Here is a 27274-nt window from a genome sequence, read left to right as displayed (position 1 = left end):
GTCAGAAAGATGTTAAGCTAGCGCTGCCACCAAAAAAAAAGCCATCTTTCCTGTTTTTCTTCTTCCTGTGTTCTGGTACAGATGTTTGGCTGCATGGTGACCCAGACAAGGAGAATGATTGAGCTTAACATTAAACTAGCAAGAAAGATACAGAGGTTGTTTTTATTAGTGGGTCAGTTCACTGTCTACCTCCTCACACTGCTGCATGAGCACTCTTGATCTGACAGGACAGCAAGGCGTGTTGCAGGAGAAGCAGTGAGCAGCAGTACTGCCTTTTATTTGGTTGCAGTTGAAAATCATTCTAAAAGTGCTATGAGAGAGGGATGGTTTGCTAGACTTTTTCTAAGATGGTTCATGGTCATTCAGTTAGATCAACTACTAAAGAAAACAGACATGCTGTCTTGTCAGTTTGAATGGTCAGTGTTGCTCTTCACTTTTCTGTTGTGGTGGTGAGGTATATGGCTTGGTCAGTGTCCCAAAAAAATGGCATTGCAGTTTTGGAGAGAACCCTTCGTATATAGAACTCTTCTCCCCTCCCTGCTTTTCATCTTCTAACCACAGAACTGTTTTGGAGATGGATTTCATTACAGACGCAACTGACTTGAGCCAGAGGCCTATTTCTTCACAGCTTTTAACTTTGAAGAAGTAACTTCTCATTCATGTAGCAAGTGTAATGGAAAAGACAAGAGGAACTTGATGGCTATTATTAGGAAAAGATAGTGTTTATCCCAGCAAAACTAAAAAAGGTGTTGAGACATTACAAACTTTAAACCTAGACAATTTAAAAAAAAATAAATTTTAAGGTGGAGTTTCTTTTAATGTGTACCTTAATCGCCCTCTCAGCATTAGTAGTCCTCCACTTACATGTTTATTTCTATGCAAATTTATATTCTCCTATGCATTTTATGAAAAACCAACTAAAAAAAAAAGGAAACTGATACTGCCAGGACAGTAGAAAACCTGATAAAGTGCTTTCAAATGCACAAAGTGCATTTTAACACTTGTTAATTACTGCTATTTTCACGAATAAAAGTAATATTTTCACAAATAAAGTAATATTATTGCACAAATGCATCAGCATAACAGCTGACACAATAGTTTTGTAATAGACCGTATGATTCAGAAGGAGAGGGTGAGCAGACAAGTCATGATGGATGTACAGATGCCATCAAAAAGGCTACCAAGAAAGCAAGGTATGAAACCAGGCTGCTCGCCTTGCCTGGCATCAGAAATCTGGAAAAATCTTGTTTGAGGAAAAAAGGACAAAAAAAGAGAGGGACAGTAAACTAGAAGAAATTGCTAGAAGAATTGTTGATTACCATGACATTAAGGAGTCCTAGGCAGCATCCTGGTGAAAGTTTGTGGAGGGGGCCCAGTGCTAAGACACAGGGATAGAAGTAGTTCATGTAAATGTTGCAGTGGGGGAAAAAGATAAATATTATGGAAAGGTTTGTTGGCAGGTGTAGTAGGGCATCTTGGGTGCAGGTGCATCAGCTTGGATGCAACTGGATTCCAGGAATTGGTTAATTTGATAGGAAGTTTCATCCTTGCACAGATCTGAACTGACATGAAGTCATCACTACTCACAGCACTTTGTCAGAAGCCAAAATGGTTGTGACCCTCGAGGCAGACCCAAAGGGTGAAGAGAGATGCAAGTATGACATGCCCAGATGTATCATGGAGGGGGGAAATCTGGTTTAGCTATTGAATGAGGGACTTGCAGCAAGCAAAGCACCAGAGGTTTTTGATGGGAAGTTATGTACAGCTTAGAAGTTGGCATCTGGTACGATGTAGTAAGACTGAGTTATTTCTGTATAGAAATCTTTCAGTGTCTAATTTAAAACCCACTGAAATCTAGCAAAAACCTGAAAATATGAGGTCAGTGAAGAAAGATGGCTGGCAATAGATTCCTTGACTAGGAGACAGAATGATTAATTTGTTAATCATTTACTATTTTGAATTTTTTATGGAAAGTTACCATGTCACATGTAGAAAACAGAATTACAGAAATTAAAAGGCAGACAAGGTTTTAGTATAAAGGCACAAAACCCAACAAGCACATGTTCTGCAGTCAGGTTGTAGGAAGTTCTGTGCCAGAAAACTGGGGATCCAAGTGTGAACTGACCATGGCTGGAAGGGGGCAGAGGGATTAAAATCCAGTGCCTAAGTTTGTCTGAACTATCTGCCTTTGCTGTGTTCTGGGGCTTCCCCACCATTTGCATTGTGAAATTCATTGCTTAATGTGGCACACTGCTCAAGTGGTTATTTGAAGTTTATTTAGAAACATAATGAAAGCTACAGCATCTTTGGGACCAAAAGATATTTAATGTGTGAGCGGACACTTTCTGGCCTTTGCAGTCAAGAAGACAGCTCTTTAGTAGCTATCTCATTACATAAAGTATTAAACATTACATTAGATTTCCAACTAAGCTTTTCAGTATAAATGCTGGACCTAACACAGAGAAACTACTACTGCACTAGAGACTATTTTTTTTAAATAAATTCAGGGAAAGCAGACAACTGATTTGCACAGAATACAGAAAGCTATGAGGATTTTATTTTCTTCTTTACTCTTCTTGTTTAGTTCTTAAAACCCAAAATGTAGTGGGGTAGATATAACTGCTTTTGAAATAAAAATTTAACTGAGTCCTTGGAGAGAAAAAGACAAATTTATCATAAAGAGATTCTTCATAGATGCTGTACATCTTCACGAAAACTTCCTTTTTCAGATCCTATAGGAAACCTATTATAAAACTCATTTCAGAATGTGAAGGCTCTGATGTCATTTTCTGAATCAAATTTATTTAAAGTGTAAAATTGGTTCTGCTAACATCCCTGTGTTCTGAGAAGATTGCTATTTGCCCTACAGGCCCACGTAGAGGAAGAAAGAGGCAAGAAGTTTACTTCCCCCTTCAGGCTATCCACCCGTGATGAAGGGGGGTAACTGCAGCTCCCAGGGGGCAAACAGCATTCAGGGAGACAGGGAACGTACCCCCCATGTTGCTATTCCAGGTGCCACTCCAGGGAACCATCTGCAGCGAGTGACCGTGCAGCAATATTCCCCAACCCCCTTGCTTAGTTTAGTGCAAAGGAGCTGGGGTCAAACACTGGTTTGCATATGAGGTAAGAAAGTCATATTGTAATCATATAGCAAAGAGAGTGTCATCCTGTGACAATCTGGATGCCTTTGCTACTAGCAGTTTTATTCTAATTTCCTAATGGAACAAATCTTGTTTGAGAGCATCTGTTCATTTGGCCTTTTCCCCTTGATTTTTTTGAACCTCTGGACAGTACGAGCTAGAGATGACAGAAGATTAGAAGTCTTTAATGCATTTATAAGGAACATAATAGTTCTTTTAAATTGAAAGCTGAATGGAGGAATATGATGCAAATTAGTGCTCCTAACTGAATGAAAACCTCCATTTTGAGAGTCAGCAGCCCGTAGCCAAGACACATAGGTGTGCTGGCCGGTAGGTCAGTACCTGTGTTGCTCCGAAGCAGCTCCAGCATCTACTATCACTTTCCCAGCTGTGCAGGTATAGGATACAAGTGGAAGCTGGGGCAAGGGCTGGTGAGGGTGAGTAGAGGTTGAGCTGATTAGAAGACACTGGGTGCAAATCCATGGTTCTCCAAGCTTCGTTAATTATGCTGCTTATGAAACAACTTTTAGATACTTTTGGCTGCCCTGTTCCTCATAAAAAGCTTAAATAATTTAATAATATGCAGATATGCATGAAAGTTTTGCATATTTCTAAGCATGTAAAACAATTCTTTTTTTCACTCATCTTATGCCACCCATGTCAAAATGCAAAGAGGAGAGAAAATGCTGAAGTTTTATTTTCCTGATTTCTCTTTGAGGTTAAGAATAAGAATAAACAAACAGTAGGTCTGGAGGATTTTTGGTATAATGATGAAGGCTTCGTTTCCCCTTGTATTTCAGTTACCTAAATGGAATTCTTACCAGTTAAAAAGCAAGAGAGGAATGAAGAGTGCTAAAGAGAGGCTGTCTGCAGCTCCCTAGTGAAATGCCAATCCTCATAGTCTGCAGTTCTAGTATTTGCTGTCTGATTCCAAGTGGCAGATGAGATCCTAAGGGAGTTCAATTCAGCCTCGTGAGCTGGAGGATGGGTTGTACTAACGTGAAGTTTGTAAACAAGGAAAAGCATCAAATATATGAAATCAAATTTTTGTGGGTTTGCTGACAGCTCACACCTAGTTGCAATAATATACTTTGCTCTCAGCATCTTCGCCTGTCAGAGACTGACTCACAGGAAGGAGAGTGCCTCAGAGCAGCTTTCTTGGATTTTAGCAATCGAGCTATAGACAAGGAAGATTAATAACAGAGAAATAATACAGAATCACGAGGCATAGAGTGTTTAAAGTGTAGACTTAAAATAGAGTGGCAACATAGCTCAGGTTGGAAGGCACCTCTGAAGGTGGTCTAGTTCAATCCCCTCCTCAAGCAGAGCTGCCTACAGTCAGTTGCCCAGGACCATGTGAAATTTGGTTTTGAATATCTCCAAGGATGGAGACTCCATAACCTCTCTGGGCAACTTGTGCCAGTGTGTGACTACCCATCCAGTTAAAGGAATAAAAAAAAAAAAAAAGAAAAACATTAGCTATGTTCCATTAACAACTAGAGATCCTGGTCCACTCCTGGTCCAATGATATCCCTGCTTTCCTACTTTTCTGGTTGCTGGCCAAATAGCAAGATGCTGTGCACACAGGAGCTTGTAGTCTTTCTTGAATGCTCAAGGCACAAGTTGTAAACTATTGCAGAATGAAGCCACACCATGTCTCAGGCTAGTTTCTTAAAATGCAAACTTACTACTCTATATTTTTGGAAGACTTTTTGGAAGGGAGTGCTCTAGAACGTGTCATTGTACGTGGAAGAAAAAGGTGTGGGCAGGATAAGAGGATGTCAGGAAAGGCTGAGGGGATCTATACGATACATGTATTGTGGATGGGGTCAGAGCACAGCTGAAAAAGCAAACACAAGTAAATGTTGGCCATAGAGTCCATTAGCTGATGCTGAAAGACTGGAAGGTCAAAGAGGTACTGTTATAATGCAGTGTCAAGCATTGCTCAAGTGTGTCTGCCTCTCTTACCAGTGCTCACCTATTAAAGCAGCATCTCTAGCATAGATGTTAACTGTCACGTGGTCATCTGGTCCTTAGTAATGCATTGCATCCTTTAACTGGTAGCTTTAAACAGAGAAGCTTTTGGAGGCTTATATGTATTTCTTTCAACACTACATACAACACTACGCACTGAACAGCACTGGAACGATTTCATTTTCAGTTGCCTGTCTTGAAAAATTTCTTTGGATGATCACCTTCATTTCTCACATCATTCCCACAGTAGTCATTTAAAACAAAGGATATACGTCTGTAGACCAAAGATTAAAACAGTGAGAAATGTGAATATGTGCAAGGTAAGTAAGAGGTAAATACAGCCCTGGAAATCAGGGCAGGTGGCACGAGTAGAAGAAAACAATCAGTTAATGTGTGTTCAAAATTAGAGGATATCAATGGTGCCTTTTATAAATAAACTGTTCCTATATCATTTGAAATCAACAGAGAATCAGTCAGGAGGAGAGAGGGCAGATGATAAATGATTCATGTGCTTGCCTCCTCCTTGAGATTCTTTTCTTTGCCAGCTTGAGATAACAGATGTCTTAAAGATTATGAATTCACAGGAAAATAATGCAAGACAATGGGCAGCCAAGTCAGTATTCTGATCGTCTAAATATTTTGTTTCTTATATTTTATCGCCTGTTGGATCTCAAAATCTAGAAAAGTTCTTATATCAATGAATGACTTTGCTCACAAACATTTTGGTTCAGTGAGGCTTTCAGTGAGGAGAAGGGGTTCTTCTGTATTTGGACTATAATCTGTTTTGTTTGTTGTGACTCAGCCGTTGGTTATGGGCAAGTCAGCTGGGTATGAGAAATGTGAAGACTGATTGTCTGTTGTGCTATGTACATCAAATATAGTGATTTCTGCAGAACTTTGTGATCATTGGTGAGAACAAGTTGCAAAGGACATTTGTCTTTTTTAACTGTATGAGGTCTTTCAAAGTTAATTCAGAAGAACCTGTATTTTCAGCTTCCGTAGGAGGTCATTTCTCTGCAGTCACTGTTCACTAGGTGAGGTTCTTGCCTTGATATAGTAATCTCTTCACGGATTGCTAACTCCTACCACCCAGGTCTGTACTGAAGATGCCAAAGAATACTTTAACCTGAGACTTGTTACAGTAAAACTTTGGCAATCCAAAACAAACATGACAGTGTATTCTTTGTGGGTTTCTACGCTGACAGCACGCTGCACTTAAAATACTGGAAACAGAATAAGATGGGAAGTAATTATTCTGACTCAGAAAAAGGGGTATTTTTATACTCCCACTTTAAGAAAAAGGCTTAGATATATTGGTAAATGTTTTATCATTCATGTGGATCTTTGTGCTAACTGAAGTGAAAACGGAAGGACTGACAGTTCTGCAGCAGCTGCCAATACTATGTAACAGTAAAAGAAGGGATCATGTTTGCGTAGTCACTCTGGGTTTGTCTGCAAGCAAACATGTTGCCATGAAGTGCTATGTTCTGTACTGGAGAGGTGGTCTTCAATTAGGCAGACTCTGTGGCTCTGTCTTCCTCTATTTCCACACACAAATTTGGCTTTGTTCACCAAGCTATTTGGAGTTCAGAGGTCTTTTACATGCATACATATCCGTTGCAAATTGATTTGCAAGAGTGTGTTTGGTCTCACAGTGAAGGCCAAATGGTCATCAGATTTGTTGTCATCCCAGCTCCAGGTTAAACTTGATCTGTTGGAAAAAAGAGCTGAAACAGTACTTTGTTTGCTTTTGCCTGTTACTACTGAGTCATCATCCCACCTTAGCACACTCTTTTCTAAGTATAAATACTCTTTGTCTTTACGAAAGATTGTTTAAATTGGAGTTTCATGCTTCAGCTCTCTTAGTGGGTTTTAAGATAGTGAACATCTGTGAACACCGCAAAATAATAAAACAGCAAGATAAGTGATCTAAGAGCAGACAAAAAATGTAATTTACTCAAAAAAAAAAAAAAAGGCTGACTTAAATAATAAGTTACTTACAGGGATATTTCTGTAAATAAAAAAAGTGTGAATTACTTCATAGGCAAGTAAGTTATCAGATGTTTTGCATGCTTCAGCATCTGTCTTCAAAGGCAAAAGATAGTGAATTACGCAAAGCTTTACATATATTTATATTAATCTTTCCTTGCAGCACAAAGATATCAAGTATCTTTTGTGTAGTGCTTGATTTAAAATTTTGTCTGGAATATGGAGTGCTAGATTTGCTTTTATTATTTTTTCATCTTAGGTATTGGTAGAGATTTCTTCTATGCGTAAATAAAGCTTTCTATATTACTGAATTTCCTTACTCTCTGATTTTCAATAAAGCAAGCAGCACACACTTTATAAGAACAGCCAGGGTTCTTATTAGTTCCCAGGTGCTGCTTTTTGTGAAGATATTTAGGCTGATATTAGTAGATGATTTAATATTTACAGATGACTGTATCAGGATATAGTGTAGCTCGTAGTCGCTCTGCAAGCAAACATGCTGCTGCTGTTCATAACATACAAAATAATTTTAGCCCTGAGGACAAATATGAGCATTAGCCTGGAAGTGGAAGTTGTCTGTGGCTGCAGCTGTGCTGTGGGGATACGTGTGAACACAAGACGGCCAGGGGAAGTGGGTTGAAATTCCTCGGTCATGCAAGGGCTGCCTATGGAAGCTGCGTACTCCTCCCGTTCCTCTTCTCCAAGCAGCATCAGAGATTAACCAGAAAAAGCTGCTTTTAAAGCAAGATGTTAGCAGATGTTTTTACCTGAGGTAGTCAAGTACAGCACATAATACAAGGGCTTTCAAAAATGTTGAACTCTTAGTACAGAGGGAGTCGTTGATACCTGTCTTCGCCGTGAGCATGTCTTTTTTTCAACTGCTTTTGTGGTCATGAGTTTTCCTGTGTTCCTTTCTACTCTGTGTCAAGATGCTCCCTTGGGTAAGACTGACTTCCAAAATCATACCTTCAACATTTGAAGAGGTGTGTGATGGCACTGGACTATGTACTTGGGCCTCTCTAAACAATGTGAGTGCCAGATTGAGACATAGCAGTGCTTCCAGTGGCTGGTGAAGCAATTAAAACATTTGACTATTGCATTTTGTGTAGTATATGTGAAAGTAAAAGTGAAGTCATGAATAATCAGTGTGTTGAGATGGCAGCAAGGTTTTCAGAGGCTTACGTGTGCACAGGACTTAAATGAGAAGCATTTTTATACAGGTTCTTCCAAACTGATAGAATTGTAGACCAGTTATGCATACCTGTGACCATATACAGAGCTGGAATATAAGCTTAAACCTATGACTATGTAATCCTACTCTCTTAATCTGTATATTGAATAATATCAAGGAATACAGAACAGGGAATATGTTGCTGGAAAATTATTTAGTAACTGTAAATCTTGTGGGTAGTGAAGTGCCAGGAGTATATTACAAAAAGTTGTGTGTATTCATGTTTTCATGCTTTAATAGTGGTTGCCTTTAGTTATGGGGAAGAAGTTACAGAAGAATGTTTTATTGTATTGACGTTTTTAAGCAGCATGATTGATACATTAAATCACACAGGCTCACTTCCATAATTTTTCTGCCCTCATAAACATAGACCATATCTGCAAAACATATCCAAGTGTCCTTAGGTTTTTTTTATTTCTTTATTTCATCACTGTAAAGTGAAAAATGCATCCCTGCAGGATTTCAGAGTGGGTTTTTTTGATCATGCAGGGAAACCGAATAATAAGGGAGCAGCGAGAAAAAGCTGTAGAAGTAGAGTATTGGATAATTGTGAGCAATGATGTTTGGATTGAGCACATAGAGGCAAATTATTGTATCACTTTGTACTGGTATCTTTTCTTGAGGTTGTAAGATGCTCCATGTTTACAGTTTTCCATTTATGCTGGAACAGCTGCTGCACCCTGCTTTCCTGACTGAATCTGCTTTAACTTTGGGGGACTTCCCCTTCTTTCTTCTCAGAAGGCAAGTGTTTAGAGGCCCTTTTCATCTCTTTCTTAATGTTGAGCAATCTCTTTTTTTTCTGTCTTTTCTTTTTTTTTAATGAGGCTCAGGATTAGAACATATTCCATCATGTAGTTTGTTGCTGTAAGCCTTGGATACTTATTTGCAGTAACAACCAGTGCTGTGTTAAAATAACTGCGGAAGAGATTTTACAAAGTGCTTGAAAAACGTAGAAGCAGGGGTCTTTTAGAGCTAACTTAACCTTTTAGGCCTAAATATCTAAGTATACTTGCAGAACTTTCCCATGTTACTACCATTTAATTACGTTGGTCGTTATGACAAAATTAGGCTTCTGGGTCAGACAAATGGGAACCTCAGTGATGGAACCAGAGGTTAGTCATTTGTGATAAATGCAGCAAGGGAGATCGAGTAGTGGCTGACAAGCTGTTGGAAGAGATCATAACTATTATTTAAGTGCTCTGGGTGTTCTGTGTATAAAAATACACTTATCTTTTTGCAACAAGCTTTTTGATCATCTTAATTATTCTGCCAACAATCATGCCCAATTCCAGGTGTTCTTCAGCAGTGAAATGACATGCAAATGCATATAAAAGTTGAATGAACTGAAGGCATAGTCATAAGGGAGAAAAACACTACCTACATGCCAGCATCTGGAACGTAAGTCAATGGACATGGTGTAATTTAGAAGTTCTGCCTGTAGTGCCTAATAAGTTTCTTGTAATAAAACTTATACTTTAAATGAAATGGCAGTATGGCTTCTGTCCGCCTGGACTGTGTGATGAAGTTTAGATGCCGGAGATTGCCTGAGAGCTAGAAAGTGCAATCAGATATGCTAATGACACAACTTTTTTGAATTTCCTCACCACTTGCTTTATTGGTAATGTCCTATTGTGGAGTGGCATAGTAATTATTCAACGATAGTTAATTTTTTTTGATAAAAGTCTTATCTGGAGAGTTCTACAGACCTTTAGGAATATATTTGTGTTTGGATAAATGCTCTTCAGCAAGGCAAAACAGTAGTTAACAGATGGACTTGCACAAGAGTAAACAATACTTTGAGAGACTGAGATGTGGTAAGACTTCTCTAATTTGCTTCTCAGCTTCTGCTTGGGACCTATCTACAGACCTGTGTAGGAACTCTTATTGGAGTCACTGAAACGTAGAGGAGTTGTGGAGGTGCAACTAAGGAGCTAAATTGTCCTGAAGAAGTATTTCTTGTAAGAGGTGATGTACCAAATACAAGCTCTGAAAGTCAGGGTGGGGCAATTAAGCTGGGTATGCCTTGGAAGCAAGAAAGAAAATCTTAAGGCTCTTGAGTTTGACATGAAGTAACTGGGATGCAGCATAATATCACCAATATAATGTTCAGTGCTGAAACTAACTTTAGGAAGTGGAATCTTGTTCTGTGGTTTGCAAAGCCAAGTGCCATGCTCCTCTTTCTCCAGCACTGAAGAAAATGCGTTGCTCACCAAGGGCTCTTTGATTTGTTACTGTCGGTGTGTGTTCTTGGTTTGGCATCAATGTTTGCAGTCAAGCAAATCCCTTACGCTCAGGGCTGTAAATCTCTGGATATGCTTAGTAGCAAAGGATTTTGAGGTATAAGGCCTGCTTTCCATGAGAACTAAATACACAAGGCAGTAATGAGGGAATTGAACATTATACCTTTTGACTCTTTTGATTAAACACCCTCTTGGTAAATTACAGCTTTTTGAATATGTTAGAATATTGTGAAAAAGGTAAAAGGAAGAAGACCAAATGAACATGATCTGTGTGTGGCATCTTTTGAAAGTGACACTATATTAAAGAACGAAATTGGTGGCAGCCTTCTTACTATGAGCCGTCACTCTTAATGGTTCATTCGTCAGTTTAGGTTAGTAAAAATAAATACTTATAAATACCACAGAGACTTTTTTGACTGATTAGAAAAATCAAGAAAATATGCGAAAATTTCTGTGACATTCAGAGATTCTCACCACCAAAAGCTAAAGATGCTACAGAGCTGGCTAGATGCAGCTACTGCATAGGGGTTTGCCTCCCCTTCTTCTCCAGCATTGCTTGGGGTAACTCATTCTGCCTCTGCACTGTATGTGTAGGCTGGGGACTCGCCAAAACAGATAGTCTTTTGTTTTATTTCTTTTTTTGCCATTTGTTCCTCAGTTTTGGAGGATGGTGATACATATCTGATCTGCCTGATACAGAAATACTCGTCCTGTGCTCGTGGAATGAACTGTCCCCTGTGGGTACTGTGGCACTGTCCATTTTTGAGGATGTTGTGGAACAGTGAATGTTAATTTTCACTTCCAGTACTGAGATACCTTTTGGGAAACCTACCTTCTGCTCAGCTGTCATAGAGCTAACGGTGCCTGGGGCTTCAGAGGGCCAGCAGCAGCAAGAATAATTGATTTATTTCAATTTATCATATTTATTTATTGCTCTTCTGAACATGAATTCCTGGGCACTTCTGCAACCCTCAAATAACAAAGTATAGCATAACATGCCCTTTAAAATGGCAGGTTATTTTGGATTATAGCGTTTTCACGATGGTAGCTGAGAAATAATAACAAATCTTAACACAAAGAGTGCAATTGAGGGCCCCCTCCTGGTGTGTTTTCCTTTTAGCAGATCTGAAGGGCAGGTAAGTTGTATAACCTCGCACGCTGAGCTGGTGCGTGTCAGCAGCCCGGTGAGCAGCCCTGCCACAGCTCTGTTGTCTGCAAGGTTTTGAAAATGTCATGGCTTAATTGCCATGGGAGACACATGTCTGAGTGTTTCTGCCCAAGTGACTACTCATCTTGGTGTAAGTGTTGCAGAATCAGACCCATTACACCAGACTGGGTGAGTCGTTTTCCCAGTTTACCAGAGCATCTCCTGGCTTCATGCATTAGCTTCCTATAATTTAGGATTTGTCTGGGGTTCTGTTCCAAGGCAAATTTAATGTAGTTTCCTAGATTTTAGGAACACTGCTGGACAGAAGAGTGAAGCGTCTGCTCTATATGTGGATGTGTTAATATTTTTTATTTAACTTTTTGCCTTTAATGGCTTCAAATTGAATATTTAAATTGTATAGGTATTCTAGAGGAAAACAGGATTCTAGGTTAAAAATCTGACTGATGTTCTAAGTACTCAGTATGAAAGAGAGTTTTGGATTTTGTTAAGTGTTGTTGATTTATTGCATGCATTCATTGTGTAATAGCTCTCATGAGTGCAGCAACCAGAAAATTGGTTGCTGTATTTTTTTGCATCTTTCCAGCATTTCTTGAGGCATTTGTTTAATATATGTTGTTACCTGTTGGAGTGAAAATAAAATCTTGACAATGGTTTTTTTTGTTGTTTTTTTTTTTCCCCTGATAAGAGAATCTTACTTGAAACTGATGTAGCAGAGGTCAGAGTAAGACCTGCAATTTAATTACAGAGATTGAGAACCTGTCAAAAAGCACTGATACTCTGGTAGCTAAAAATGAAGTACCACGGTTGTTGGCATTCTTTAAGAAAAAGGCACACTTTTTAATGATGTTCTAGAATATTGGAGGTTTTTTAGTTAAGTTGGACAGAAGTAAGCTTCAAGACAGCAAACTGTTAGTACAAAGCTAATATTTTTGGAGATTACTGTGTAGGTGTCCATGTGGTTTGATCTAAATGCCTTTATTTATAGAGGGGAGAACACAAAGTAACCTGAATCTGCACAGTGGTTCCATAAATCAGAGCTATTAGCTTTCATTTACTGTATGTTGTGAAGTGCTACTGTGCATAGGTAATTTAAGTGGTGTGAATTATGTGATGGAACATGCGAGAAGTGGGAAAGATGCAACAGCAATTCATGTTTGCTTTTGGTTTATTCAAATGCTTTCTTTAGAGATTAATACAAAAAAGCAGCAAAGTAGTCAACCACTATGTCAAAACCTGGCTAACGGGATAATATTTTGGGATTATCCTATGACAACATGAGATGTATGCAATGAGAATAGAAAGAGCAAAGGCCTTTTATGGGCCATTTGCAAATCTTGTTGTGTTTCTGTTCTTGCATTTTGAAACTTCATCTGCTGTCCAAGGAGTATTTCAAGTTTGTGTATCTCTTCTTGTTCTTTAGAAAAGCAGATTTATTCCCACAGATATCTATTGCCTGCTAAAGCTCTTTGTACAGTCATTTTGTATGAATTGTATGCTAGCCAGTATAACAAAGTCTTCTTGTAATGTATCCTTGCAAGTCATCTTCCAAGTATGAGAAACCAAATATACAGGCAAGTGCAAGATCTTGTGTTGGGTAATGGGCCCCTTCGTGTCAACAGGTGCTAATTGCATAAGGGGTGGTGGGGAACTCCAGTGCCAAACAGTGGGACCTAGTGCATGTGGCAGCAAACTAAGTCCCAAAGTTACAGATGACCAGGGCAAGCCACCCTGTTGAAATATGCCTTGGCTTACCCAGCATTACAACAAGGACAGAAGCATTTGCTGCTCCTTGGAATGTACTGCTTGTGAAAGGCACTAGATGAGAGCAACAAATGGTTATTGTTGAGAATGGGCATTTGTCAAAAGCTGGTGTAAAGGCACCACTTGCTGCTGAGGAATAGTTTTGAATCTGTAGAAGCAAGTGAGAAGCCGAGTGAGCTTGTCCAGTCTTTACCAGGTCTGTGTAACTGCTTTTAAAGTACAGTTTAAAAAGCCTATTTGAAACCCTGTCACCGAGTTCCATTTTTCCAATTTGTGATGGAGTTTCACCTATTTCTCACTTATCAACTAATAATCATTTACACTATGAAGTTTAAAAAAGATACAGGTACTAGAACTAGTAGCTTTGGTGAACATACACATTTTCAGCTCTGCATGTGATTGAGTTACTGTGTAGCTTAATACTGTGTTTTATACATTCCTCCTAAAAAACAGAGAATAAAATATGTAGCCTGTATGGCAAGGCCAAGTGTTCCTGTTGGAGTTTGGACTTGCTATGTCTAATTTGCTGGTGATGATTTGACTGCATTCTTGATGTTGCACTTGCAGAATTTTCTACCCCTTCTATATGCATTTTAAAACTTTCAGACTCAGAAAGAAAATCATTTTGGTGGTGTATGGTTAAACTGTGCAAGTGTCTTTTGAGTTTGTTTACAGTTACTTTTCTAGCATTTCCTTCTGCTTTGGGTTAGGCTTAACTAATGATCTCAGCTTCGCTAGTATTTCAGTTCTTTCTGTCGGATGCACAAACATCCTGCTGTGGCATACAGAAGTGCTCCACTTCTCAGTTAATTAATGTTTTTTTCCTAAAAGCATGTGATCACTGGTACTACGTTGTTGCTGTAAGTTGCTTCCAGTAATTACTGCTGTTATGCAAAAGACTCATACACGATAAAAGGCCTTAATATTGCTGCATGGTTTTAACAAAAGAATGAATTCATTGAACAATATGAGGTTTGCTGTTATTCTGACGGTGCATATGTGTTAAAACGTGAGGGTGTAAGAAAAATATGTCTTCCAGGCTTTCAGGTTCCTCACAGACAAATCTTGGTCATAAAATTCAGAGCAGCAGCCAGATGGCTGAAACCTGGAAGTGTTGCTGTGGAGTCTAGCAAGAGAAAACCTACTCCTCAGTAACAGTAGAACATTAACACGCTCGGAGTAATATATTACTCGCAGTGATGGCATAATGCATTGTGGCTTAATTGTGCTTAATGGAGTCCTGCAGTCTCCATGATTCAGCTACACACGTCAAAGCAGGGCACATCCCAGTTCATCTGCTTGTAGAAAAACACAGCAGCTTTACATAACCCATTTGGTAGAGTACTGGAAGCACCTCAGATATTCCCTCTCCCCTCACCCCTCCTTGCAGTTTATCTTTCTCTTCTCTGGTATATTAATGTCACAATTAAAAAACCCAACCAAACAAACAAAAAATCAAACTAAACCACCACCACCCCCCCCAAATATTCACACCTAGCTTAATTCTGTTTTCTGCTAGGCAGGGAACAAACAGACCTCAGCAGGGCTTTTTTGTCATCTATCCAAAAGCATTCACCCTTCTAACAGCATGTGGGTGATGAGAGAGTTGGAATTGACACGTCACATCCCAGGTCAGAAAAGAACTGCCAAAATTCTCCAGGAGAAGGAGGAAGTTGTAACTTGACAATTCTGGTGCCTTTTAAAATAAGAATTGTATTTCTACTTGTGGGTAGACATAAGAAGGTGGAGTCCTTGTGTTGTGAAAGGTAGTGACAGAATCCACATTAGAACTGAGTATGACCAAGACTTTATCTGAAGTCTCCTGATACTATCTTCAATATACTTCTAGCAAAAGCAATTTAAACAGTTAAAATTTTTAATGCTATCTGTTTGTTCTTAATTAGGTAACTTCCGTTTCTCAAAAGCATCTACCGAGGGTAGTAGCGTTAAGAAGAATTTTTCTCAGAAGTAAGCTTGTAACTCAACCTTTTTCTTAACATTTGCATTTTAGTATACAGAATTCAGTGATTTGTAACCAAAAAAAGGTGATACAGTAACTATCTAGGCTAGCGCTCCAAATCAGCTGTACCAGAACTCCATCAGTACCATTAAAATAAGTAGCACGCAACTTAAAGCATATATGTCATCTCTTAGTTGTACAATAGTTGCCTTTTGTCTTTTTGCACATTAAATTTAGAACTGGTTTCTAGCTGAGTCATATCACAGCCCAGCTTGTCTAACCAGGAGACACTGTGCACTGAACCAGTTCCCCCCAGCTGCAGATATAGCTTTGAAAGCTGGAAGAATGGGAAGTGCAACTGAGGCTGATGGGCAGATGATGCTGCATGCAGGGAAGTCTGAAATAGAAGAAAGGAAACTTTTCCTCCAACTTGTCATTTTCCTTCTAATAGGCTTGCCTGACAGGGGCTTCTTTGCCAAACAGTTTTACTGAGTTCAGTCACTTTGAATCTACCTGAAGGGTGGCCCAGTGGATCTCAGTTTCCTTCCATGGTTCACCGGAGCCTGCCCAGCAAGCCCACAGTAGAGGGAAGGGAAGTCCGTGGGTCTTGAGGAGCTGCTGTCTGCTTTAGTGTGTTTGAAATTTTTTAGATGTGGGAGAAATGTCTTTAGGCTCCTCACGCTGCAAACCTTGACTTAGTCCCCAGCCTAACCCATGCAATTTCCATAGCAACACTCCCTTACCAAAAAACAACAATAAAAGAAATTCAGGAACAATTGGGTAGAATTGTTTGAGCTGCAATGATACATATACATCTCTCTTTAAAATGGATCCAATTACAAAACTACAGGGCCTAGTTTTGAAGAGATTGTCAGCCATTTAGGTATACCTTTTGTCAGCAGGGAGACTCTGAAGGTTTGTATTGAATATAGTTTTTTGACTCTGTAAAATAGTTGTACCGTGTTATGAAATGGATTGCTGTACTTGTTCTCTTGCGGTGGGGAAAAAAAGTGGATTAGTATGTAGATTTGATGGACCTTCTGTTAGTGAAGTTAACCGTGTGGTTTTCACTGATAGGACAGGCTACAAATACATTGTCATCAGTGAAAAGTAGGCTCTAGGTTTATAGAAACCACCATATTCACACAAGCACATGTTTATATAAACATCTGTTTCATGACAGAGGTTTTAAGCTTAAAAAAAGTAGTTTGGATTTGAAAAATCCAGTCCATTTTGAAATAGTTTAATTCCCATCTGCTCTGCTGCTGATGTACTTTTCATTGAATCTCATGTTGTCAGTTTGTGACCTTTCCTGGGTCCGATGGCAGCATGTAAGGACCAGTGTGACTTCTTGTGTAGCATTGCCTCAGCTTTTGGTGCTCCTTACAAAGGTAAGCATTGAATGATGATGTGGTGTTTTTGCCGCTTTTTATCTTCACTGCTAATGCCAGAGGGGTGTTTAAATGTCTAGAAATCGTTCTCTCTCTTGCACGTGTACAGCTGGAGGAAGCCCCTTTATGGTCTCCTGCTGTTACAGACAACCACACCACTTTTAAAATCTGATCAGACACCACTTTGAAACGAATTAGATTTGTGCTCCCAAAGAGTTGTTTGTTTCAAATTTCTAAATATATGTCCATACCTTTTTCCATTTGACCTAACTTTAGACCTTTTAAAATTAGATGTTGAGGTCCGATAGAGCCACACCAGTAAAAAAAAGCACCTCCAGAGAGTCATTCATCTGATGTATTTTAGCTGTCTATTTTACAGTGACACTAAATACCCTCAGGAGGTATTAGGTTCTCTCTGCTCTTGAGTGATAGGCTCAGATGTAGACATTCAACTCGGGGACACCTACAATGAGATAGGTGACTCTATGGATAAAGACAAAAAGGATCTGATTTAGCAAAGCCTGTTGTTTACACTGCTAAGCTACCAAGCTTTGCTCTGAGCAAAAGTGTTTGGGGAATGATTGGAAAAGCAGTTCTCCTCTCAGGGCAGAGGGAACGGTGGCCTCAGGTGGGGTGAGTGGGAGTTGGCAATCCACAGCTGCAAACGAGGAGGCAGCCAGCATTGCTCTTAAGGTGCATTGCGATGTGACACCTTTCACAGTGCACGCAAGGTCCATTTTCTTTCCTCCCTTGCCAGATCTGCAGACACTTTGTAAGGATTCAGTGCCTTCAACACAGCCCTTACAGGGAGCGGAGCAGGCAGGCATGCTCTGCGGCACCGTTGTTGAGGTCTTGGTGCCATCGCTTCAGATGCAATATGCTTTGCGGTCACTGGTTTGTTAGCTCCCTTGTACATGTGCAGCAAATTCTCTGTAGCTGCCTCATTTGTTTTAAGAACAGAATGCACAAACTAGGCATGTGATTTTCTTTCCTTTGAGGTTTATTATAACTATGTAAATGGGAGCCAGTGTTTTTTACAAGGTGAGTGATGTTATTTCTGTATGATAGCTTGTTCCAAATAAAATGTAGCTCGGTTAGTTCCCAACCTGCAGCTCATAGGTGTTTTGCCTTCAAAACACTTCTGATGTTGCGCCACAGCTATGGGAAATGAAAAAGCCTAGAACTGCAACCAGCAGGCAGAGTGCGGTGGTGCTGCCTGCAGCAGGTTACTTGCTACAAATTATTACACGTGGGCCAGTAAAAGTTCACTGATCCCTTTTTTTTCTTCTTTTAAGCCTTTCAAAACACAGTGAGGACTTTGCAGCACACCTTTTCTGATTTTAAAATGCTGGGTTTATTACCTGCCTTTTCACCACTCAGGAACTTTTCACTTGAAAGTAACTCAGTTTATGCTCAAGTGTGAAGAAAAATGCACAAAAAACCTCCTAGAAAATATTTCCTTCATCAATTTACAAGTAAGAAAAAAATGGATCAGATTAGAAAGTATCTGCAGTCTTCATTGCGGAATTGCTGCCCTGTATGGTTTAAAATTAAATTTACGTCAATTGGTGAAATTACTTACATTTTAAAGTCACAGTGTGCCATTTAGATCTCAGATGGCTCACAGTTAAAGCATAGACTGTAGTAATACTCTGCAATAGGTGGCAATATTAGCAAAAAGGGAAATGGCGAGAGAAGACAAGACTTCTGTCTCTCTGCCATCTGTCTAAACTGCTTGTTAGTTGTCCTAGTTGGTGTTTCTGGTTCCTGACCACGCTGCCTTTGGAGACTTGGAGTGGGAATACTGTGTTTGCAAAACCAGAGTTTTTTCTTTGCTAACATTTTTTATATACATACAGCTTGGTTACTCTGACTTCTTTTGCTGTCAACTCATACTGCTGTATTACCCAGGTTGCTGTAGTGTAAGAAAAATCAGATACCCCTTGGCTGTAGAGCTCTTCATGCAACTCATGCTCTGCTCAAGTGCTCCAAACATTAGCATGCACATGGGGTCCAGCAGCACCTTCCCCTTAAAACCAAAGGGATTCACTGCTGGATCAGTTGTTTTGCATTAGACCACAGAGAGGAACTAGTTGGTACATGCCTCTTGTTGGCTTGCTACTCTCAACTTAGGTATTTCTCTAGAGAAAGATCTAGGAGGAGAGGGAGAGCAGTGAGACAACCATGAGACTAATGGAGATAAATGCAGACTTCCGCTAGATTTTCTATACAGTAATAAAAAAAACTTTATGGCGTGGGAGGGGGAAGGATTCACACAGTCCTGTTAGTAACATCATAATTGTATTTATTTCTTTCTCTTTTAGCAATCTCAAAAATATTCTCCAAGAGTCACACAATATTGATTACTAAATAGGGTGGCATCTGACATCTGTCATATCAGGCAACATCAGCACATCAGTTGCTACTTGGTGTTAGAAATAAGAGTGGGAATGTTACCTTTCAGGAAAATAGCCAGCTCTTTTGCACAATCAAAGAAGCACTCAATAGGGAAGGTATTCATTATATTTAAGTTATTTTGAATGCAGCTGTGTAAAATTGTCAATTTAGGACCATTTTAGTTTAGATGGTGAAGAACAAACAGTCATCTGTAGGTGGAAAAAAGAACCCATTAGAGTGAGTTTGGTTACATTGCATTAAGGTATTAATTTTAACATTCAAAAAGCTGCCACACGCAGGATTGCAGTGGCTGTGAAAAATACTGTCAGAAAGCCGAATTCAATGGCTTCCCTTCTCCCTTCTTTCTCTAGTTTCAATTAATAGATTTGGAAAAAAAAGTTCTGTAACTTTTTATTACTGTTTGCCCTAGAGCAGGATTATCAAGAATTGTTTCAGGGAAAATAATAGACTGACCATAAGATGAATATTTTTAATTTAATGTCAGATTAAGGCATTTCTTGGACAGTGTTTACACAACTGATTTTGGTGTGTCTTGAGCATGTTTAACAGTTAAGAGAAACAGCGTAAGAAATAGCAAATAGACCTGGAAAGATCCTCTGGGTAAAGTTTGTCCATCCTGTCACTAGGAAGCACAATGTATTAGTTAAATTTTGGCGCTTGAATAATATTACAGAAAGGAAAAAATCTCCACAATCTATTTTCATTTTTTAATTACATTGAATTATAAAAATTGTTGAAAGGAATAATATGCACCAGAAATCTTTTCCTCACCTTCTTCTTTTAAATTAATTTTAGGCAGATATACTAAGCATTGCACACATTCAGATTCTTTTAATAGTGCTCAAAGAATAATATTGAAGGAGCTGGGACTGTTTAGTTTGAGGAAGAGGAGGCTGAGGGGAGACCTCCTCACTCTCTACAACTACTTGAAAGGACACTGTAGAGAGGTTGGTGCTGGTCTCTTCTCACAGGTAATTAGCGATAGAACAAGAGGGAATGGCCTCAAGCTGCAGCAGGGCAGGTTTAGGCTGGACATTAGGAAAAAAATCTTCACAGAAAGAGTGGTCAGACACTGGAATAGGCTGCCCAGGGAGGTGGTGGAGTCACCATCCCTGAACGTGTTTAAGACTCGTTTAGATGTGGTGTTAAGGAATATGGTGTAAGGGAGAACTTTGTAGAGTGGAGTTGATGGTTGAACTCAATGATCCCAAAGGTCTTTTCCAACCTAAATGATTCTATGATTCTGTGATTTCCCCTGACCTGTGTTTGGCATGGAATTTGTTTTTCATTTTACAATTTTCCTATTTTCTTCATTTCCACCAGGAGAGAGAAACAGAAGAAGAAGATGTCAGGTGGCTTTCAGTTATATGCCTCAAAATGAAGATGAACTGGAATTAAAAGTTGGTGACATCATTGAAGTTGTGGGAGAGGTGAGCAGATCTTTAATGGAACATAGACACATGCAGTTCTGACATATTTTGTGCATGCTGAGCTCTTAGATACAGTGTGTTTTAAGACAAAATTTAAACCAGACATTTTTCTTCTCTGGTATACTGACATGTCTGGTTTGGGTTACTGTTGGGGGTGAGAGGATGTGGTTGTTTGCTTATGGATTTCATGTGGGTTTTTTCCCCTGTAGCACTTCTGCTGGTTTTACTTGATCAGTTGACGCTTCTGAGTTCCGTTCAGGGAAAAAGCTCGAAGTTTGTGCTACAGGGCTGTTGAGTTTAAATCTCTGATGAACCACGATTATAGCAGAAAAAGTTCTTCCCAATTTTATTAAGCCAGCCACAGGGAAGAATTATCTTTGTGGAGTTAAACACATTTAAGAAATTCACTTGAAACCCTCTGGAGTTCAGCCATGGCATTCACCTTTTGTCATCTTTGCCTACAAATTTTAACAATTTCATTTTAGTCTAATCTGTTTAAAAAAAAAAAAAGTCAAAAAAACAAATGAAGCAAATGAAAAAAAAGCCCAACACATTCTTTAGAGACTCAAGATGCACTTATTTTGGGTGGAAAAGGATGTGGAAAATGAATGCACATCTCTTAGGACTGGGAACAAATTATGAAAGCTTGAACAGAGATACGGACATTTACTTTGCATGGGTGAATCTGGTTGCAGGACCAAGGAATGCTGTTCACTCCCAATATCTTCAGGTTTGTTCCATTGGATATTTTAGAAATATCTTCTTGAGCTTAATAGCATGAGCATTAAAAGTCAAAATGCTAACATTGAAACCTTTAAGTAGAATGCATTCAAACTCGTTTAGTCTTTATTTACTTAACTTTAAAAAGATGTAAGAGCTTAGTCTGCTTGAGCAGCCAATAAAAGGTGTATTTCAGCTTGTATCATTTATTTGCAGGATTTTTTTTCCCTGTGACTCAGCAGCTAATAAGTCAACTTTTTTTTTTTTCTTATCAAGGAAGTATGGTTGGTTTTCTTTTTCCTGCATCTGTTACTTAAGAAATCAGTTCTAAAAGAGGATAAATTCTGCTGCAATCTGCATGACATCCAGCATTTTCTTATGAGAGATTAAATTCTCACATCTGAATGTAAGAAGCTTAGTGATCACAGGTTTTCCTTTAACCTAGCTGCGCACACCATCTCTGCACATAGTTCCTGGAATCAGACATGATGTGTCACTTAACTAACCTTATTCTGTCCGTAAGCAGAATTGTAATGGGGGATGTCAAGGTTTTAAGATATTTAAGAGCATATTTTGAAGACAATGTAAACCCAATATTATAATGAGTTTCATGGCAGCACATGAGCTGTTTTCATTGTGCAGTTTGAAGCATACTTGACCTCACATGGCCATACAAATATCTTCCGTCAGTTGCCCTACTTAAAACTTCTAAGTGTCTGTCTTTCAAGAGTAAAGTGATGGAATAAAACCCCTTCCTAGTATCCAGCCAACAAATTAACTCTACTGAATGAATTGTATGATTAAATAATTTAGATGAGACACTAGACTTCTCTTAAGAAATGCATTTCTTGTCGTCTTATAAATTCAGACAACTTTATTTTAAATAACAGATTTATTTGAATCCAAATGACACCAAAAACGTTCTCATTAAAATTGAAAGATGTAGAACTATGAAAGCGAAACATTCCTGTACTTGCATGTGTGTGATTGTAGTTAAGGGCATGTTTTTTGAAACCCACTTGGTCGTCTTAAACTCATAATTGTACCTTGAGTGACTACCGTTGAAGAAAGCATTGACAACTTGCTGGTTTTAATATTTAAGAAAATATATTGTCCTGGGCTGCTTTTTTGATTGGCACTCCTAAAGAATGTCATGCTGGAGTTAGTTTTACTGTACTGTGGAAGAGGATTGCTCAGGGCTGACTTGAACTGCTGGCCATAAGTTAACGGCAAAGAAGGACAGCTGACACAGGTGAGGCTGTGCCCACTTTGACCTTATGAAATGCCCTGTTCTGTCAGCTACTGAAACATAAGCTCTGCCTCAGGCATCATCTGGTGCATTCATGCAATCCAGGACATTGTCTGGCTCTTCTGGGTGGAACTAGATCAGCTGGTGGAAGAAGAAAAATAAAGGAATTTTGAGAAAAAATTCTCAGCACCTCAGGAGTTGTTGTGTTACTTTCCATCACAGTTGATACCAAGCAGTTGATGTTGAATACTTCCTGTTATTACTTCCTCTTCTGCCCTTATCATAGTAGCGTTAATTCCGCGAAAAAGTAGGGCAGAAATTTTCTTCTGAAACAGGAACTTTTATTTGATGTAGAAAGCTGCAGCAACCAATGTACTGATTTCATTCTTTACGTTTCTGCTTTTAGGTAATGCTGCATAAAGAGTCATTGCATTGAAATAGGATTCACAGTATTTATGTCCTTATATGATGTTCCTTATGTCAAATGATAAATGTTCGATGAGAGGGATATATTATTTAAAAAATACAGCTTCCACACTTGCGAAAAAGGAGATTTTTTTTTTTTGCAAGGGCCAAAATCATGCTGTGTTATTGTACAAAAAACCCCAAAACAACATCAAAAAAAACCATTCCCACTTAGGTGACAATTGGAGGCAATTCTTGCAAAATATAAATTTTGCAAGTTTGTTTGTCATTACTCCAGATGAAAAACTGGATGATTGCGTCTTCATCATTATTTACAGTGGCTCAGTGGGTAACTGAAACATTAACGGTCACTCACTTTCCATTTCCAGTTGCTCCTTTCTCTTACCCCATCTTTTTACCATGAGTAGAAGGTCTCAGATTCCCATAGGTAGTATTTTATTGTATGCTACTAAGAAAGTTGCATCAGTTGAATTAATTGGTTTTAAATTGGCTTAGATTAATATGTTCAAATCTCTGTGGATTTCTGTTTAGTTGGAAATAAATTGATTCCTAACTGACTTACAGCAAACTAAAACGGGTATTGTTTAGATCAAAATACTGTCCATATGTCTTTATGTGGGTATTTAGCAAAAAACGTGTTTAAAATGTCACTTATGGTTGACAACTCATTAAACTGTTCCTCTTGCAAAGAAAAGCTGGTTCCTGTTGTACTGTGCTAATTTGACTTCATCCTTAATGAAACGGGTTCTGCTCCTCCTTGAACCCCTTGAAGGTCACTGCCTCCAGCAAAGGGTTGGCAGAAGGGGGAACGCAAGTCTTCTCCTCAGCTGCCTCCATCAGTGCCCAAGTGTGTTTCCCCAGACCCCCAGTGAAAATGGGTTACGCTGATATCACATGGTGATGTGCTGAGGATGAGGATGTCTTCCCTTCTCCCACCTCTGCTTCAGGGTGCTGACTAACACCTGAGGTGTAGTAGCATCTAAAGCTGCCCTAGATCCTTCTTCCTGGTGCCAACAGATTGGATAAGATACTTTTTGAAAGGATTTTTTATGTCTGTGGTAGTGGTAGGTACTATTGGAAATTCCTGCTGTGACAAAGGGGTTTGGGGCTAAGTGGATTGAAACAACAGAAGTGTGAGTTTTGAGATGCTAGGTTTGTCACCAGACAGATATCCTTGGAGGCTGTATATGTTCTGAACTCACAGTTCCTTCCTATTTGTTCTAAATAGTTAGAAATTAATTATAATAAGATCAAACATTCATCACAATAGATAAAAATGCTTGTTGTTAAACTAGAGGTTTCCGTAACTACACAGACACGGATACCCATGAGACATTAATTAACAGACTTAAATTAAAAGTGCATTTGAAACTAACAAGAGAAGCATTTTCATCATTGTTTACGTTCACGTTTAATATGTGATTGATAGCTTCTTGCTTGTCACTTTCTTAGCTCATTAGCTATAACTCTAATTACACTTGTCCCCAAAATACAGCTGTAACTAATTGTCGTATTAAATGCAGATACCTGAATTCCAATTATGTCATTCTTAGACTTTCATGGGATGCCAGATGATTAACCTATACCGTCAGAATAAGGACATTTGGCATGTCATTCAACAGTTCCTGCTTTCATTTGGGATTAATCTGTTGTCGTGCTGCTATATACTTTGTGGCCTCATCCTGCTGAGAAGTCAGCTTTTTGGCAATGTGTAGTGCATGGAGTTAAGCTCACAACTAAGTCTTCTACTGAGACATGCTGTAATACCACTGATCTTATTCTTTGACTTTTAGTTAACATTGCCATATATTACACGATCAAATCCTGTAAGTAACTAATTTGAAATTATAAAAATGCAGACTGATTTTTTACAAATCTGTTGCTTCTTTGGGGCAAGGCTGCTGGGTTTTTTTTGTTGTTATGAGATAAAGTGGTTCAGCCCATTTCCAAGAACAGGATAAACACTGGGGATGGAGCTGGACTTTCCCTACAGTAACTTATTTTAACAGCTGTAGAGTTGAAAGAGGAATATTTAATAGTGGCAAGGGGATGATCTGTGCCACAAGTACAGAACTGTATAATACTGCAGGAAAACAGCTGTGAATGAATGCTGAGGTTCCACATCCCTCAGTTACTTTTCTGTGAAATCCTGTCATAGGTGTTTTTCCTGATCCAAGAGGTGGTTCACAAGGACTTCTATGACTACTGCTTGTATGGTTAGTTCATGTGGAAGGAGGCCTCTTTGTGGAAATAAGTGTGCAAGTACATCTGACTTTTTATAGGGTCATTCCAATTCTATGTGATTGCTTTCTTGGTCTCTCAGTTTCTTACCTGGAAGATGATGTTTAAAAAACCCAACAAAAACCCAAACCACAAAAAAAAAAAAAACCCAAAAAAAAAACCCAAACTGAAAAACAAAGCGCATGTTGACATTGTAAAATAAGGAACTCTGAAGCTGAAAAGATCCCCTAATACAAGGTACTTTTGCAGTTTTTAATTCTTCCCTTCTCCACCAGAGTTATCAAATCAGCTTCCAGATGTGCTGTAGCAGAAGCCCAAAGGCTGGTTGACGTCTCATGGGTATGGCTTCCTCTGAATGCACTTCCAGAATAAGCCATCAAGTGGCACTGTAGGCACCATCTTCTGTTTCCAAAATTTCTTTTGCCATTGGCATTGAATATGATTTATTTATTTCGCCTCTTGGGAATCTGTTTTTAATTTCCTTTCAACATACAATTGCTGTTGTCCTTCAAGCTCAAGATCTTCCTTCAGAATTTATAAAATAAGGAAGGTTTTTTCCTTTGATTTTTGTGCTCTAGTTCTCTCTAAGCAAAAGAAAATTTATTGACCTTGGGCTTTTCTCCTTCCTGTTGCCTGCCTCTGGCATTGCTTTTATTCCTGGGACTGTGTTTTGGTTTTAACACTCCAGAAGGACTCTGTTGTGATCCACCTGAAACCTTTCCTGACTCAAAGCCTCTCTTGTTTGCCCTTGCTGAGCTGTAAGTAGTCTGTCAGCCAAAGAGGCAAACATGCAGGTTGTAGAAAAGCTTGTGGAACAGGAGTTTATCAGAAATACACTTTAGGTCAGTCATTCCAAAGACCTGAACATTTTAATCATTTAACAGCTTTAGTCTGTTAATTATATAGCAAGGTGTAAGCAAGCAACTGTGGCAGTCCTAGATCTTCTGGCAAGCAACTGCTGATAGTTACCCTCAGTGTTTCCTGCTTTTTGGGTATCCCGTCCTGGAGTTACAGGGATGGCCACCCAGTTCCCTCAAGGGAAGCTGCTTCTAGGCTTGTAACAACAAGGTTTATTGCGCTGCAGGTCAGGCTGATGCTCCCTCTGACACTTCTCTCTTTAAAGGGTGATGTTGCAGATTGTATTGGCCATGAAGAGAAAATCTAAAGAAAATAAAAAGTAATGTTTCCTTATAGTCCTAGTGACCTACTGAAGTGCTTTTGTTTTCTTTGGTTGTTTTACAGTTACAGAATAAAACTGCATTCCCAGTCTGAAATATAACTGTTGTGTTTGCCTGAAGGCTTCAAGTGCTGTCATATTATTTTCTTTTTTATTTTTTGTGTACTTTAAACATGGAAATAGGCTGTTTCAATATTTTTTTTGTTGATTTCTAAAGAGCTTTTAATGTCCTAGTCCTTGATAACTTCTTGTTTGCGTGTCTAAATGTCTCACCCATATAATTCTCTGTGTTATTTTCCTGTCTGTCCACTTCCATGGTATCTATTTTGAGCACTTCATTATTATTTCTTATTTATGTTATTATTTGTAAGTAACTATTACAACCTCTTACTGTCTTTCCGGTCTGGGTTGTTATTGTGTGTTGGAATATCACAATTTGATTAAATACTCACTATCTAACAAAGTAAAAGAGTGTATTTTGAATTATTTCGTTTTCAAAAACCTAATTTACATCAAACAAGGCTCTACTGATTAAATCAATTAAAAACATGGTACAAGTATTCCTTCCTCGTTGAAAATGTAAAAACACCCCAAACCCCAAGGATGCTGAAAGAATGTTTGAATGTTGCATAACTGTTATGTAAATTAAATTTCCCTTTAAATCCCAAAGGCAGGGCTTCTTGATGGGATATGTTTCTCTAGAAGCGATGGACCATTCTCTGATGATACTGTAGTTTGTATCTCATTCAGTCACATGCA

The 27274-nt window shown here is 38.8% G+C and overlaps 1 protein-coding gene across 6 annotated transcripts in view; it reads left to right on the top strand.

Moving 5' to 3' along the window:
- The window catches only part of SH3KBP1 (SH3 domain containing kinase binding protein 1), a 229643-nt gene that overhangs the window by 93564 nt on the left and 108805 nt on the right, over positions 1 to 27274 (top strand). For all 6 annotated transcript variants that reach the window (XR_008464532.1, XM_054189028.1, XM_054189020.1 and 3 more), the window contains one exon: positions 20596 to 20702. Coding sequence is in view for 5 of the 6 variants with exons in the window: in XM_054189028.1 (XP_054045003.1) it covers positions 20596 to 20702 (107 nt within the window). In the remaining variant the exon portion in view is untranslated. The remainder of the gene's footprint in view (positions 1 to 20595; positions 20703 to 27274) is intronic.

This window comes from Rissa tridactyla, chromosome 1 (genome assembly GCF_028500815.1).
Source record: "Rissa tridactyla isolate bRisTri1 chromosome 1, bRisTri1.patW.cur.20221130, whole genome shotgun sequence".
In the NCBI taxonomy this organism is placed as follows: Eukaryota; Metazoa; Chordata; class Aves; order Charadriiformes; family Laridae; genus Rissa; species Rissa tridactyla.
This window is presented reverse-complemented; position numbering and strand designations above follow the sequence as displayed.